The sequence below is a fragment of the Pipistrellus hanaki genome (assembly GCF_964339955.1).
Source record: "Pipistrellus hanaki genome assembly, chromosome: 3".
NCBI lineage: Eukaryota > Metazoa > Chordata > Mammalia > Chiroptera > Vespertilionidae > Pipistrellus > Pipistrellus hanaki.
In genome coordinates, this window is record NC_140505.1 from 128,077,028 (window position 1) to 128,095,102 (window position 18,075).

General features: G+C 39.6%; 1 protein-coding gene across 1 annotated transcript in view; it reads left to right on the forward strand.

Annotated features, from left to right (window-relative positions):
• Positions 1-5,722, forward strand: part of ZFC3H1 (zinc finger C3H1-type containing) — a 64,669-nt gene extending 58,947 nt beyond the window's left edge. Inside the window, 6 exon segments of the mRNA XM_084878862.1 lie at positions 121-221; positions 2,134-2,235; positions 2,870-2,909; positions 3,170-3,232; positions 3,362-3,480; positions 3,482-5,722. Of these exon segments, the coding sequence (XP_084734988.1) occupies positions 121-221; positions 2,134-2,235; positions 2,870-2,909; positions 3,170-3,232; positions 3,362-3,480; positions 3,482-3,497 (441 nt within the window). The 3' untranslated portion in view covers positions 3,498-5,722.
• The last annotated feature ends 12,353 nt before the right edge of the window (positions 5,723-18,075 follow it).

Sequence of the window (18,075 nt, forward strand, 5' to 3'; positions counted from 1 at the left end):
CATTATTATAATTTATACATTCATGTCTTAAGACCATTTTGGTTTTCTCATTAAAACAAATAGGTAATTGGATTTCACATCTTGTTGCATTTATTTTTCCTCTCCCCTCAACCTTTGCAGGTTATTTACTTTTATTTGAGCTGTGTTCCAAAGACCCAGCATTCCAAAACCTTGGAACAGTTTTGCACAATTATGCCAACTAATTCCGGGCTTGCACTGAGGTAGGAAAAAAAAATTCTTTTGGTTCTCAGCCCAATAGTATAGACTTTGCATATAAAATTATTTTTAAGCTTGATAAGAACAGTCTGTTCTTCCACTACTTCTTCATTGATGTTTATGCTTCAATTTTAGAGTTGTTAATAGATAGCAATTCAGCATAAAAATCTGGTTACTACAGGAAACTGCAGGTTACAAGGGCAAGGGGGCATATAATTCAGTAAAGTTCATCTGTGTTTCCTAAGCCACATAACATGTATTCTTAGCATAGGTATTGTAAGCACTAACTGTGGTTCTACATGGCAAAGGAATATTAAGAGATTTTTAAAATGTTACAGAGATAGTAGCTAACCATATATCTGGGTTGGCAAAAGTAGGTTTACACTTGTGAGTACATGAAACACATTTTATTCTTGTATTATAATCATAACCTGCATGACTTTTTCCACACGAACAAATGTAAACATACTTTTGCTCACCCCTGTGTATATTTTGGTTACTATGACTTATTTCCAGGTAGGTCAGTTGATCTCAAATATTAGCATGCACCAGGAACCAAATGCAGATTCCTGAACTTGAGCTCTCAAATCACATTTGAGAAACATTTATCCAGGGATTCCATACATTCAATTAGAAGGAGATCTTTGAGCATTTCTTTGTAGTTTCTCTTCTCTGATAGAGAAAACTCATTTTTACTCTTAGGAATTTTACTTTTTAATTAAATAATTAAATACTAATGCTTTGGCTTCTACTTATGCAGTCATTCTCACTGCCTCAGTATGTCTTCTGTTTCTGAGTTTTAGAAACAGATGGCTGGATCATAAGGTACCTAAAATATTTATCAAATAGTCCTTCGTGTTTCAAAGTATTTATATTCCTCTTAGCATGTACTATGTGTAGGAAAATGGGTATAAGAAATTGAAAAACACACACACACAAAAAAAAAAAAACACACAAAAAAAACAAAAAAAACAACACAAAAAAACAACAAAAAAAGAACAAACCTCTGGCTAGTGTGGCTCAGGTGTTTGGTCATTGTCCCATGCACCAAAAAGGTTGCTGGTTAGATTTCAGGCCAGGGCACATGCTCAGGTTGCTGATCTATCCCTGGTAGCAGGTATGCAGGAGGTAGCTACTCTCATATCATGATTCCTTTCTCTCTAAAAATTAGTTAAAATTAAAAAAAAAAAAAGAGAGAGAGAGAGATTGAATAACATTTAAAGTTCTAAGACTGTGATAAAAATAGCCATAGCATTAAAAAAAATTATTAGAAAGCATGCTATCTTCAGAAACTAATTACAGAAATTTGTATGTGATATGCAGCATCATCTTTGGTGAAATAGGAAATGTGGTTGTTTTGGACAAGTTTCTGTTAAGATAGCAATTTGGAATATAGGTAGTTTAATTGTTAGTTTTCCTGGTAAAGCTCCTCTTCATGGTTTTGATGCTTTTAATTTCCTTTGTCTTTTTTTTTTCTTTCAGAATAAAGACTTTAGTAATTAGTCACTGTACTTACATTTTAGCTCAAGAAACACTCATAATTAAGTATACTCTGTTTAATAAAGAGAGGGAAAAATACCAGGAAATTGTTGTATCAAGTCATTATTTTAGAAAATTTGGGGGAGGGGGCACATGGAGTATAATTTGGAGAGAATGCTTTAGTATTCTATAGGACCATGTGGACCTTATTTTAGTTTGTTGAAGATGGCATAGGTCCTGACTGAACCTCTTGCTAGTTTGTATGTTCCTGTCCCAGGGTAATTTTTGTAAGAGGTATTCTATACATACTTATTGAATAGTCTTGATGGAATTTAACTGATCAAAAATTGCATCTCATCAAACATTCTGTCTATAGAGCACATTTGGGGTTTCCTACACTTGCAATGCTTTGTTCATTTTCCTGAATATACTTTGCAGGCTACTTCATCATGAATGGGAAGAAAGCAATGTTCAGATCCTGAAACTTCAAGCCAAGATGTTTACATATAATATCCCAACATGCCTGGCCACCTGGAAAATGTAATGCAACAATCATGTATATGTTTTTATAGCTATTGCTTTTATTTGTAAAGTTTGCTCCAGACAGGTAAATTTTAAATGATATCTTTTGTTTCCATTTTTTTTTTTCCTGGACAGATTTTTAATTTACATTTGTTTTTGACACTGCTGAGATTTTATACTGAGCATATAAAGCTCATAAACAATTGCTTTAAATGCAAAATAGATAGAATTATAATTTTCTTTGAAAGAGAACATTTAGATAACAATACTGTTATCAAATACATAAATCTGTTACACACATTTTAAGACCATTCTTTTTGAAATTCGGGATTTCCCTGACTTGTAGTGTGATGTTCTCTTTCTTTTAAAGGTGATAGGGCCAGGTTTTTTTTTTACTAGTAATTATGAATTTTTCTTGAACGTTATTTGTGTTCAAAACACTGGTCTGCTTTATTCTTGTAAAGTTGATAAAAATTGTTGAATTTTTCTTTTCACTGTAGGTTACCCTCCTTGGAAGTTTAGCCTGTTACTTTCAGGAAGTTTTGTACTCAGATTCCCACAGTCAGTATTCTGCCAGTGGTAGTATCTCATTTTGTTCAAAGATATATAAATTTTTCTTTTTCCTTTTCTATATTCCTTTTTTTTTTCTTAGAGCCATTGCTGCTGAGATTGTTTTAAAGGGACAAAAAGAGGTAAGCAATAATAGACTATCAGATGGGTCACGTTTTTTAAGCTATTCTGCCCCTTTTATTGACTTAAAAAAAAAAAAAAAAAGCATAGAAGTTAACATTCTGAGAACTGTAAATGTTTGGAAATTCCCAAACCCAATGTAACCATTTTATCTTGAATAATCATAATAATTATGAGAAATAATAAGTATCGTTCACATAGAATTATGAAGGTGTTTTTCATCATGTTTTCTGATGGAATTGTGTATATATCTATCTTATAGGTCCACCGTTTATATCAGAGAGCCTTACAGAAGTTACCTCTTTGTGCATCACTGTGGAAAGATGTAATACTTTTTATCTTTTATTTCACCTTGAAGTTTTCCTATAAATTTTCTGCATGTGCCATATCCATTGATGTGGTAATGCTCAGAATCTAGCTAAATCTTACTTCTATGCTTCCCTGTCTTTTACAGCAACTCTTGTTTGAAGCTTCAGAAGGAGGTAAAACTGATAACCTGAGAAAACTAGTTTCCAAGTGCCAAGAGATTGGAGTCAGCCTAAATGAGCTCTTAAATTTAAACAGTTACAAAACAAAGCAAGAATCACTGAACACTGGGTGCACAGTCAGTTCTAAGTCCTTATAATAATTGCCAAAATTATTTGAATGATCCTTCAAGATTAGGCTGATCCCTGGCTAAGATCTGTGTAATGCAGACAAGCATTACCGATCGTATCAAGTTCTCTACAATATCCTGCCCTCAAAATCGGAAGCAATGAACATGACCCTCTTCGGTTGGATAAATGAACTTCGTGTTTGGTCTGCCTCTAGGCCCTGCCAGATTCTCATAACATCATGTACGTAAGTATAGTTCTTCAAAGTGACTGACATATATTTTAATTTTGCTTTGTTTTTGTTTTTATTTTTTACTTTCCCCTTTTATGTTGTGCTAGTCCTGATTCACTTGACACTCTGATGCCTGAGAGATTCTTGTTTGGGATTTAATTTCCAGGGCTGTGTTTACAGTAAAAAGCAGGCAGTCCCTTTTAGTTCTTCCTCTTTAAACCTTTTGAGATTCTTTATTTCAGGATTTAAACTTAAGCAGTCCATCTTAAGGAAAAGTGTAACTGCCATGGCCACAAGTCTGCTAGTTGCACTTGAATGCTCTAACAGGGTTGTTTATTGCCCTTTCTACGTTCTGGACTCCTTGCCGAGACTGTTTAACTTGAAGATTAAAGAAACGATTGCAAATACCAGTGCATCAGAACCTAAGAGTGGTCAAATATTATGTGCAATTTTTTTGTAATGAAATTTTAATTTATAATAAAGTTTAACAGTTTAAAGAACAGTTAATCTTTGAACTGCTTTGTATTAAAATACGTTGTAGTATTAAAATTGTTTATAAACAAAATATTTTTAATATAAGTTAACCTTTTAAAAAATGTTCCTGTCTTTATTCACTTTTCACACCCTTGTGGGAAGGGCTGAAGGAGACAGGCATAGTCCTATAATATATCAATATTTTCTTATTTTGAACCTGCTTTCCCATAAAGTCACTTCCAGTTCTTTTCTGTTCTGGTCTTGTTCTGTTTTGCGGACTGTGAACAGATAGGTTTGCCCTGCCATTACTCCTTGTTCTGAAGACCACAGTGTTTAGAAAGTATTTCCCCACTGTAGTTTGAATAATTTGCTTAGTGACATGCTATCTTGCTTTGAATATTAATTTGACCAAATTATAAAAGAGACTTTGCTTTTTCTGTTTTTAGCCTATATTGGTTTTTTTGTTTGTTTGTTTTGTTTTTGCACCATTAGAAAAATTATCACACACACACACACACACACACACACACACACACACAACTGTAACAAATATGGTCCTATGGCTACAATACAATCTATTGCAGAGCAGCAGCTCCAGGAAATACTAGGCAAATTTGTACATCTGTACATTTGTATGATGCTCAGTCAAAATAAAACCTTCTCTGGGCCTACCAGACACTGCATATTTGGCTAGTAAGAGCTGTTTAGTTATGTCAAGAATGAAACCCATTTGTCTAGTGTGTTTCATTAAACCAAAAAGAAGCTATTTTGTTTTTCTCTAAGACCAAGACATTTGGGTGGAAGATGGTAATTCCAAAGGGGTATTGTTTCATTGTATGCATATAAAAGAGGAAAAGCGTCCATGCTTTTTATTTGAAAGCCATTATTAGATACTTGGAAAAATATTTCCAGTCTGTTTCCCCCATATTCTAACAGTTTTGATATTGGCTGAAATCTGTATTTGGAGATAGTACTAAGTTTTGATTTTTTGTGTATTCTAAAAACTCCATTTGTTTCTTCAACAATTCCATCAACAGCAGCTTTCACCCTTTTTAAAAAAATGGCTTTCATTGGTACTTGCAACTCTACTTCAGCCGTACAATGTAACAAATCCAGGGGTGTTCACATGCTGCACATAGTCATGAAGACAGAGCCCCTAGGATATATTAACCAGTTGTTTCATTTTTGATCACTTGTCATATTGCTCCTATAGAAATTATATTGCCTTAAAGATGCCTCTTATGTCACCTTTTCTATGTCATTTCACAAACTTACTTTAACCTACACAGAAAAGTAGCAAACACTGCTTAGGAGTGAGGCTTATGTTTTTGTCATCCTTCCATATTCAACAAGTAATAACTATAGTATTAAATAAAACTTGGGTTTAAAGTTGATACAGCTATTGTAGTAGCATGAATACAATGTTTAGCATACTCTGACTAAAGTCTTTTTTTGGGCAGAGAAATGTCATAGTAAGAATATTAGTCATTGAGGACTGAAGTCCCTTGCACTCCACCACTCAAAAAAAAAAAAAAAAATACAAAAGAGGCATTTTAGACTGTGGGGTTTATCTCTGATAAAGGAAGATTGTGGTATATTTTTATGTGTTTTTCTTCGTTTTAGAGAACAACCTAATATTTCTATTTGCTTTTTAACGGAAAGTGGACCTTGTAACATTGTTGTCACTGGATTATCTAAGGCGGTTTGCTTCCAATTAAAGGGCATATAAACTTACATCATAAAGCAGGCTAGAATCTCCAGGTGCAACATCTAAGAGCTAAAAGCACTAAGCAGACAAGCAAAAGGTGATTAAGGCTGACAACAAATGTAGAGGGACTTTATTGAAGATTGTAGTTCAAATATTTATTTTTCAAGGTTGTTGAAAAAGTAGGAACATGTGGCTATAATACAAAGCAGGGCCAATATTGTTGCTGAAAGCTGTCTCATGTTCACAGATAAGTCATAATTTCCTTGAGTCTGCTTTCTAGTCTGTGTGTTAACAGTATGGGGGAAGGATGGGGAAATACAATTTTAGTGACCTTTCAGGTTTGAGGATTATGACCGTCAGTACAAATTAACAGTGATTATAGCAAAGCATTTTGGAACAAGAGCTATTTAAGAAAAGGCAGGTTTCTAAGGAACATTTGATAGTGTTTTTCATTCCTCATGATTTTACAAGTCCCCTTACTTCCTATAGGTTTTTTTTTTTAGTTGTGTGTTTACTATTTCGGGGGTCAGTGAAGAGCCACTTAAAGACATGCTGCCCCATCCTACCCTCATTCTGATCTTCTACCACTCATGTCACCTTCCTCAGTAATAGCTATGCAGCATTTCTTGAATAGTACTTGAGATATCTGTAATTAATGTGAAGTCTTTAATTTTTTCTCTCGCTGACATTTTTAAAGTACTTAATAGAAAGCTGTATCTGTCTTTTATAGATGGTAAAATGGCTATAGCACTTGTCTCCACTTTCTGTTTAGTGGCCTTCATAAGAGGGACTCCACAACACATTTTCAGAGTTCCCATAGTGGACAATCGGGAATTTTTAAATTCCAGAATTAATTTGAGCTCTCCTAGACACTCAATACAAAGATGAATAAAAAGGTCCCCAAATGTAACAGAAGAACACATGCCAGGGAAGCATCTCCAAAGGGGCTCCAAACTGGGTTGGAGGGTGAGAAAGACTTATTGGATAAAAGGGTATTATTGCCAAAGACATAAAATAGGAGAAAAATTTGAGGCCAATAATACCCCTTTCAAAAACTATTTGCCACCTAAATCTGAATATTGTGGAATGGTTTGCATGTTTAGAAACCTGTACAGACTTCCCCAAAGTTCCTTTGGCTTTGTGCTAATTCATTCACAACTGACAGTTTGTTAAACATGATGACAGATAAGACATTCGAAACTCTGTAACAGCCACATTTGGGAGACATCTTGGGGCACGTTCTGCTTGTATGTCCACATGAGACTGACCAGGAGTCGTTCATATCAGGCCCAGTTTAAGCAGCCCTGACGTGGAGAGTCTAATTGGAATTAGTAGTAATCTAATGGCTGCTACTACTTTTCTTTCTCCCCCTAACTTATTGGGTAATGCATGAGTAAAATGCCACTTTCAACATGTAACAGTATCAACGACTTTAGCAGAGCCCTGTTTCAGTGCCAGTTAAGGCTATCAAGTTATTATCTATTACTGTCTTTAAGAGTCATGTCTATTTTCCTATCAATGTAGAATCTACCTGGAGATGGCCCACTCTTCAATGCTTTAAACTGATTTTTTCCAAATGACATTTTTGCACAGCACTGGACATTTTTAAATGTAGAATTTAGTAATGCCAGGAATACAAAAGTTCAGTTGGGAAGCAAAAAAATTTGCATGAGTTTGAAAGAACACGAGGCCCGGTGCATGAAAATTCATGCACTGGAGGTGGGGGGTCCCTCAGCCCCGCCTGCCTCCTCACAGTCTGGGAGCCCTCAGGGGCAGGAGGCGACCTGGCAATCAGAGGAAGGCAACACCACATCACACTGCTGCTGCTACTGCCAGCAGCGTAATCCTTGGCCAGCCCTGGTTACCTGAGCCTCTGGTGGCCATCTGTGGGTGGGCAGCCACCATCTGAGGCTAGCCTGCACCTGGAAGGCTGAGGGGACTGGGGGGACTCTGGAGGCAGGCTCACGGAGTGGAAGGCCTGACCTTGCTGCACGCCTGCTGCCCAGGTGGGGCTGAGGGGACTGGGCACTGCCATCTTGTGGCTGTGGGCATCACTGTCTTTGACAGTCAATTAGCATATCCCTCTATTGGCTGTGGGTGATGGCATGAAGGTCAATTAGCATTTTCCCTCTTTATTAGATAGGATGTGCCTCCTGGTTTCATCAAGAAAGAAGATTCAGCCGAGACTGGTTTGGCTCAATGGACAGAGTGTCGGCTTGGGGACTGAAGGGTCCCGGGTTCTATTCTGGTCAAGGGCATGTACCTTGGTTGCGGGCATATCCCCAGTAGGGGGTGTGCAAGAGGCAGCTGATCGATGACTCTCATCAATGTTTCTATCTCCCTTCCTCTCTGTACAAAATCAATAAAATATATTTAAAAAAAAAAAAAAGAAAAGAAAAGAAAGAAGATTCAGCCCAACCAGTGTGATTCCATGGTTGAGCATCAACCCATGAACCAGGAGGTCATGGTTTGATTTCTACAGGAGGCAGCCAGTGACTCTCATCATTGATGTTTCTCTCCTCTCTTTGAAATCAATACATATATATTTTTAAAAGAAGATTCAGCCTAGCTGGTGTGGCTCAGTGGTTGAGCATTGACTTGTGCACCAAGAGGTTGCTGGTTTGATTCCAAATCGGCACTTGCCTGGTTTAGGGCACATGCCCAAGGTTGCACGTTCAATCCCCAATAGAGGGCATGCAGGAGGCAGCTGATGGATGTTTCAATGTTTCTCTTTCCCTCTCAAAAAAAAGTCAATAGAAACATTTAAAAAAATTTTTTCTGGTGCCAATCCGATTGGTCAAGTGATGAGACTTGGTGGGTTTGGATTTTCTCTTTCAATGTAAAAATATATAATTGTGTAGAAGATAGTGAGTAGAATGTTAAAACTGAGTCAGTGTATCATACATAGCATAGGACAATGAATATTTTACTTCTATGCAAGACATACATTTTGGAGGCCACCCAAAGTATAAATGAATATGACTACTCAAGGGCCATATTCTATGAATTTAAAAAAGCCTAAATCCAAACATGAAAACTATTTGCACAGCTGTTCTAAAAGAATGTATTGCCTTTGCCCTTGCCTTAATTTGAAAGCTTTAAGATGATCTCCTCAGTCAAAATCAAAGATGGGTTTACTATGTTTGGTCAATCAAGCAGATTTAATCTTGCAAGTATTCTTTACCTAGTGATGTAACTTCATGAAAAAGAATGATAGCCAACAGCCTAAGGGAGGTGGACCAATTAGGAAGAGTGATAGGGGACTGGGAGCTGTTTGCATTAATGGAGATAAGGGCATCTGCTGCCAAGACCAAAACAAACACTCGACTTGGCACATTGTACAGTCAAAAACGAGACTGCCTGTGGGGAGGGTTGGCACTTCCTGCTGGCTTGAAATGGAGCTACAAAGAAATAGTTTCAGGAAATAAAAGGAGTGGGAACCAATGTGAGTAATGAAAACACCTATCTAAAAGATCTGGGTTTTAGATTTAGCTCCACTAGTGTGTAATTGTGGCAGTCCATTTCATTGCTCCTTGTCTGTTTCCACATCTACAAAATGGAAATATGTGCACTGACCTCAAGGGTGTTGAGAGATCAGATAATAGAAGTTAATATTTTTAGTTTCAAGTCATTTTCCAAAATTTTGAGGGCAAAGATATGCTACAAAATGATAGTTTGCTTTTTCTGGACATAATCTCATTACCATTATTTGGAGCATGTAACCCTAACAATGCTCAAGCATGAGTTAGTTGCTGTCTAATTAAGAAGCACAGCAAGCAAACAAAAAGAAACAACAAAGAACACTGCCATCTAAATCAGTGAATCATCCCTGGTGTTATTCTCCAAAATAACAGAACTGTCCATTAGTAGATGGTCTTAACTTTAAGTCTGAAGGAATCCATGTGAAGATTTTACTGTAATGAGGCCAACCTGGCAGAAGCTCTGTCCCAGTGGTGGAAAGATAAAATCACAGAATGCAGAGCAGAGGATAATTGGTAGTATTCACTTTGGGTGACTGATTAATGAGGTACTCATAAAAACAATGTGATCTAGTAGTAGCAGGAGGGGGAGAGAAGAGTTATGAGTCAAAATAGCCAAGAGTAAAATACAGGGCTTCCAGTTGCTAATGAGCCTCTATGTTAGCAATGAAAATGGCAGTGGTTTAAACAAGATAGAATTTTCTCTCAAAATCCAAGTGCCTGGTATGGCACTCCATGGTGATGAGACCTGGGAACTGTCTTGTCTGTCTTGTGCTCTGTTCTGTGTGACTTCCATTTACAAGAGTGCTGCCACATGTGGTTCTGCTGTTCAGGTCCTGCATATGGGCAAAAGGCTGAAGTCCCAGGGACTGAAATTGAGCCCAGGATAAGCACATTAGGATCCTAGGGCACTGGTTGAGTTGGCCTTGAGGAAGTGGGTCCTTTTAAAAATTCACTCAAATGGACTACCTGGACCCCAAGTTCTACAGAGAAGATGGGCCTTTTTCAAATTTAGGTGGTGATCCAGATGACTCAACATGGAGTTCCCAGACCCAACCCTTTTCACATTCCATTCAGCAGCAAGGAAAAACAAGGACAAACCTCTTGTAAAAGTACTTCCAAAGAGCTAAACATCTCACATCTGCTTGTGTCCCGTTATTCAGAACACAGACACTTGGCCACTGCAAAAGAGGCTGGGAAATGTTTTTATTTTGGGTGTCTATGTAGACAATAAAAATTCAAGAATGAATGACAGGATACATATTTAGGAACAGCTAAACATCTCTGCCACATTACCATCAAATAGAGGAAACAATATAGGATAAGGTTAGTGTCTTGAACCTTGCTTGTTCTAATCTCTAAATTAGGCTTTTGATTTTTACAGTTAATTGGAAAAAGAACTATGTTGATGGATGTGGTATATTGTGGGTATTTTGTTAACCCCGTTTTATAGATGAGCACTCTGAGGAAGGGAAGTAAAGAAACTTGCCCAAGGTCACACAGCTGTTAAGGGTTAGAGCCGGGATTTGAACTTGGGCCACCTGACCTATATGATTCTGAGTGTTCAACCACTATGTTGTATTCCTCCTCAAAGGAACCACTCAATGCATATTTACTACGAATTAATCTAAATGTGTACTACACAAATTGTAGAAAAATGTAAACAAAGGATGGAGATCTCTACAATGTTCTATAAATATTTCTCTTAGTCAATGCTTTAGCCAACATTTTCACTCATTTTTCTTTAATTTGAATATAAATTTTCTCCTGTCTACCTCCACCACTCTGCTTTTGTCTACTCAGGATTACTACTTTTCTTTTTCTTTTGTCTCCTGTTCTTTCTTGCCCTAGGGGTGAGAGCTCAATCCCCCATTAAGACCAAGCTCCTGTGGGCAGTAGAATGCAGTCCTCCTCTGATTTGAGCTTGCATCAGAATCCCTTGGCTCATTAAAGCATACACATCTGGGCACCATCTCCAGAGTTTTGATTCAGCAGGTCCAGAGTAAAGCCTGAGAATGTGAATTCTAACAGTTTCCTAGGGACCAGACTTTGAAAATCATTAATGTTGCTCAACAAAATGCCTCTAAGAAATATAGATCTTATTAGTGAGTTTGGGAGAGGCATCTGGCCTGCTTGGGTAACCCCAATTACCTTTTTAAAAAAATTTGGAAATAGACCTGGCCAGTGTGGTTCAATGGTTGAGCATCAACCTATGAACTAGGAGGTCATGGTTCGATTCCTGATCAGGGCACATGAGTGGGTTGCGAGCTTGATCCCCATTGTGGGGTGTGCTGGAGGCAATCAATGATTCTCTCTCATCATTGATGTTTCTATCTCTCCCTCTCCCTCTCCCTCTCAGAAATCAATCAAAATATATTTTTTAAAAATAAAGCTTTAAAAAAATTTTTGGAGCTAGGAACCATCAATTCTGCTGCTTCATGGAGTAACGATAAAGAGCCTGGTCTCCATGTGGGGAGGCTGTGGTCAGCCAATGCTGCAGAGCCTTAGGAAAGAATATGGCTAACTCTGGAAAGCTCACTGGCTGAGGTATTTAAACCACGGTCTGCAATGTTAAGTTTATGACTTGAAAATGTGCTAGGTTGATCATATCTGCCTTATTTCTTTCTCTCACTTATTTAGAATTCAGGCCAAGAGAAAGGGTGCTGTTTATTGGAACCCTCAAATCCGATATGAGGTTTGAGCCTTCAGCAATGTTGTATTTTGACCTTGGCAGATTACTGAGGTTTATGGAGGCTGTGTCCGCAGACGAATGTATGTTTTTATACAGACTGCATGGGTATTAAGCAAGTCTGGGCCATTTGAAAGCTGAGAAAAGACCAGGTCTCTTAGGACACATGGCATCACAGAGCTTTCTAGAGATCAAATCTCCTGTCCCCAGTATTCCCAGGAAGGAATTGTGGTTTGGGGGGCGGGAGAATTCTATGTGAAGTTGGGAATAAAATTGCCTCAATACTCAGCTGATATCCTTCCCTGAGGGGACAGCCATGTTTCTGGTCCTCACAGCCCTTCTGGTTAAACCTAAAGAACTGAATTAAAAGAAGAAAACAGCTGAAACCGGTTTAGCTTAATGGATAGAGCCCCGGCTTGGGAATGAAAGGTCCCGGGTTCGATTCCAGTCAAGGGCATGTACCTTGGTTGCAGGCATATCCCCAGTGGGGGGTGTGCAAGAGGCAGCTGATCGATGACTCTCTCTCATCGATGTTTCTAACTCTCTATCCCTCTCTCTCTCTTCCTCTCTGTACAAAATCAATAAAATATATTAAAAAGAAGAAGAAAACATAGTGAAGAGTATGGAGAGAAATCATGTTCTCCCTCCTGATGTTTCTTCCAGGTGAAGGAGCTCTATTATAGTTAAGCTCCTGAAAGCATTCCGTCCTCACACTGACTTTTCCTTTGGAGGGGATAAATGACCTATCTTAATAGAATTTTGGACAGTGGAGGTAGGCGTTTTAATTGGAAAGGGCTTGCTTGTGAGTGACTATAACCTCAACAAAAAGCCCTTCACACTAGCTTGAGTGGAAAAGGGGGTCATGTGAAGACAAATAACATCATGGAAATCTCTAAGAACAAGAACAAAAGCATGACCAGGCCACTCAGGAGATGAACTTTTCAGAAAGTAAATTTTTCATGGAACTGCTTGCCTCCTTGCTACCTTTCTTTCCCCCCCCCCCCCCCCCCCTTCTCTACAGAGTGGCTATTTCTGCTTCACAAACTTAAAAAAAAAAAACAAAAAAAAAACCTGGTAGATGCTTTTTAAAATTTTGGAGAGAAATAGACAACAGACCTATTGATTTGTTGTTCCACTTATTTATACACTCATTGGTTGATTCTTTTATGTGCCCTGCCTGGGTCAATGCTCTAATCAGCTGAGCTATCTGGCCAGGCCCTCTCAAAACTTAAATGTACATATAGTTTTGGCTTTTCATGGTATCTGTGATAGCCAAAATTTGGTTTGATCTTTTAGTTTAAGTACTCATCCCATCATCATCTGACTTAGACTGTCTTAGTGTCCTAATTCCAAGTCCTTTGGCAAGAGTATCTGATTGATCTGGTTTAAGCCAAGGAGAATTTAATAGGAGTTGTGGCTGGGAAGCAATTACAAATATGGGGCATGACTGGGCTGGATAAGTACGTACCTCCAACCTGTCTCTCCTGGTAAGGAAAATTAAAATTAGTCACATATACAGAACAGGCCAACCAAGAGCCTACAGACTTCTAAAAGATCTTATCGTGGTTGCCTGCAGAGGGCGGTGACCCTGGTTGGTTCCTTAAGCATAGATGGCCAGGGTTTTGACCATGTGACCATCACTTCCCCCTCTCACTACCGTCAGTAAATGAATCAAGTGGACTCATGTGACCAAGAGATAGCCTATCCATTGTCTGGGCAGTGACTTAGATGGCCTATCCCCCAAAGCCTTGCCCCACAGGGACAATGAACAATCTAATTCTTTCCCTTCTAGAGTTGGATGGAAGCTACAAAAAAGGCAAGGCAATAGTAGTGAGGGTCTTAAAGTTAAATCTTGGGGAGGTTTGGTCCCTTTGAGGGGACAGTGGGCTAAAGACATGAATAATACCAAGTTTAAATCAAGCTATGATTTAGAGAAAAGTTACAGAATAGAGATGGTCAATTGGTAGCAATAGAAGTTGTTGAAGGGGTGAGAATTTCACAGAAACAGCATGAAAACATGCACCCTCACATGAGTACAATCCTTCAAGCTGGTGGGGGCAGTGTTATGGTTTGGGGCATGTTTTCATGGCATGATTTGGGCCCTTTAATTCATGTGGAACAACATCTGAATAGCACAACATACCTAAGTATCGTTGCTGATCAAGTTCATCCTATCATGTTGATGGTGTATCCCAATGGAGATCGCTTCTTCCAATAAGACAATATGCCATGCCACGGTGCTCATATTGTACAGGAGTGGTTTCAAGAACATGAGGGAGACTTTGCCTTGCTAAGGTGGCCCCCACAATCACCGGATCTCAATCCAATTGAGCATATGTGGGACAAAGTTAAAAGAGCCATTAGGCAGCTGGTTCCATAACCATCACATATCATAGAACTGGACAGTGCTATTCATCAGGCATGGTGTCAGATTCCTCGCATCACCTTTCAACATCTTGTGGGGTCAATGTCAAGAAGAATCACCACAGTATTGAAGGCAAAAGGTGGCCCAATGAGGTACTAATGGGATGGTCATAATAATTTGGCCACTCAGTGCATATATATTCAATATATATATATATTAGTGGCCTGGTGCATGAAATTTGTGCATGGGGGATGGGGGGTGTCCCTCTCCAATGGGGGTGTCCCTGCACCCTCTCCAATCTGGGACTCCTAAGGGGGATGTCCAACTGCCAGGATCAGGCCTAAACCAGCAGTTGGTCATCCCTCTTGCAATACGGGACCGCTGGCTCCTAACTGCTCACATGCCTACCTGTCTGCCTGATCGCCCCTAACCACTCTGCTTGCCAGCCTGATTGCCCCCAAATGGCCCCTTTGCTGGCCTGTTTGCCCCTGAATGCCCCCCTCTATGGCCTGCTTGCCCCCAACTGACACCCCCGCGGGTCAGCTCACCCCCAATTGCCCCCCCCCATCAACCTTCTCGCCCCTGACTGTCCCCCTGCCGGCCTGCTTGCCCCCAACTACTCCCCCTTGCCAGCCTGATTGCCCCCAACTGCCACCCCCCACCCCCCGCTGGGCTGCTGGCCCCCCAACTGCCCCCCCTCCCCGTCTGCCAACTGCCTTTTCACTCCCGATTGCCCCCACCCCTGCTGGCCTGCTCACTCCCCAACTGCCCTCCCCTGCCAGCCTGTTTGCCCCTAACTGCCTTTGCCTCAGCTCCACCACCATGGCTTTGTCCAGAGGATGTCTGGAAGGTCTCCTGGTCTGATTAACATATTACCCTTTTATTAGTATAGATATTGATTTCAGAGAGTAAGGGAGAGAGATAGAAACATCAATGATGAGAGACAAGCATTAATTGGCTGCCTACTGGGGATCAAACCCACAACCAGAGCATGTTCCCTAACCAGAAATCGAACTGTGACATCCTGGTTCATAAGTCTATGCTCACAACTAAGCCACAACTGTCAGCTAAACTTTCCTTGATAGTTTGAGTGCTTGCCTCTGAATTCTCTTTGCTGAACTAAAGAACCAAGGCCCAATTTCGATGCCAACACTGCTAGTAACAATATAACCTTGGAGTGTTGACAGTGTTTCTTCAGTAGCTTTAGGGAAGAATCAGAGGTGGTCAAGAGCTGAAGTCTCTAAGAATGGGCAAATTTAAGGCACAAGTCTTTATCTTTCATCATCGCTAAATGGACTGACTGAATGCCTATCAGTCATGACACACAGCTATGTGCTCTAGTTTTCATGATGTTGATTTAAGATTTTACTGCCTTTGCCCAGCTGGTGTGGTTCAGTGGGCATTGACCCATGAACCAGGAGGTCACAGTTTGATTCCAGTCAGGGCACATCTCTGGATTTCGGGCTCGGTCCCCATTAGGGGAGGCAACCGATCAATGATTCTCTTATCGATATTTCTATCTCTCTCTTTCCCTTCATCTTTGAAATCAATGAAAACAAATCAAAACTTGGCCAATATTTAAAAAGAAGAGATTTTACTGCCTTTCTCAGAAATTTACTAAACCTCTAAAATGTCTTCTACAATTCTGACACTGATTCCAACGTGTGGCTCCTCCGACCACCTCTTCAGATGCCACTTGCAAGTCCCTGTTGTTACCTGTGCATCTGACAAACTGGGTGTAGATGGATGTTCCAAAGACCCCCTCCTTGGGTTCAATTAACTTGCTAGAGTGGCTCACAGAACTCAGAGAAACATTTTACTTACTAGAATGGTTATCAGGTTATTATAAAAAGGATATAGCTCAGAAACAAACCGATGGAAGAGATGCATAAGCCAAAGTATGGGGAAAGGGCAGGGAGCTTCCAAACATGTCACTTCTCTCATCTCCACATGTTCACCAACCAGGAAGCTCTTCAAACTCTCTCCGTTAGTTTTTTATGGAGGCTTCATTACATAGGCATGAGTGGTTAAAGCTTGGCTAAGTGGTTAACCTTCCTGGAGGTTGGGGTGGAATGGGATGGATGGAAGAGGGGGTGAGACTGGGAATTCCAACCTCTAATCCAGGGTTGGTTCCCTGGCAATCCTTAGGTGATGGTGGGACTTCCCAAAATTCACCTTATTATCATAACAAGAGACACCTTCCAAGCTCTCATCACTTTGGAAATTCAAAGGATTTTAGGAGCTCTGTGCCATGATCGGGGGCCAAAACCAAATATGTATTTCTTGTTATCAGTCACAACATCACACCTTCTAGGAAGCAATTATTAACACAATAATTACTTTAAAACATTGAGAATTGAAAAGTTAGCTACCATTTGATCTGGCTTCTCACTCACTGTAATAGACTTTCTTTGATATCCAAGACATCTGATGAGTGAATCTTGCTTAGATTAAGTTCAACTCTTTCTTTTTGAATCATTCACCAAGTTCTTGTTCACAGAAAGAGGAATTAATCTTATTTCATGACTGCCCTTCAAGTTCTATTAAATAAAACCCAAGTTTTAATCCTAGCTGCTCACCTTTGATCTTAGATGTCACCTATCACTTTCTCAATTTCTTCATCTGCAAAATGGCACATTCTGCTTTGCTCATGTCATAGGGTTGTTGAGAAAGGGCAAAATCAGTAACCATTTATTAAATACTAGAGGCCCAGTGCACAGGTGGGGTCACTCAGCCTGGCCAGTGATCAGGGCCAATTGGGGCAAAAGGGGAGGGACCACGGGAGGTTGGCTGTGGGAGCACACTGACCACCAGGGGGCAGCTCCTTCATTGAGCATCTGCCCCCTGGTGGTCTGTGTGTCATCATAGCAACCAGTCGACCAGTTGTAATAGTTGCTTAGGCTTTTATATATATAGATTTAGTGTGTTCCAGGTGTTGTGGTAAGAACTTTATACACACTGAGTTATTAATACTCCTACCCCTATGAGACTGGTGGTATTTTCATAGAGGAGAAAGTTGAGGCTGGGTTGGTAGTAAGGTGGTAATAAAATTAGGATTTGAACGCAGGTCTGTCTGGTAGCAAACCCTTGGGCTTAACCATTTTACTCTTTGGTCTGCGATAGACTGGTATTTAAGAAGGCACTAAGTAAATTTCATTTATTCAAATATTTCAAATGTTTTTCTTTATACGTTTTTTCCTCGGGTGAAACATTTTGGTTTTTCTCAATTACTTTTTGGTGAGTAATTATTTCCCTACCCAATATCATTAGACTCATTGTTCTCATGGAGTGGCATGTTTTCATGTCCCACTTAAAATGTAGAAACCAGAGCAGAAGTCATGTCCTCAGGGGACTAGAGTTGGAGAAACCCATATTCCACAATGCTTCCTGGCTGTTCACATCTATTTTCCACCAGTTTCTGAATCCAGATAAGCTAAAGCTTTGTTACTCTCTCACCCAATTGACTTCAAGGGCCAAACATGCTAGAACGTGTGTTTGAGGTGAATGAGTCAGTGTAGAATCTGAGTTCAATATCTTTAGAAATGTTCACAAAAAGGACATTGAAGCAGGGGTGTGGTTACAGAACCCCCAACCACTTCACTTACAGGGAAACATTACCCTAACCTAA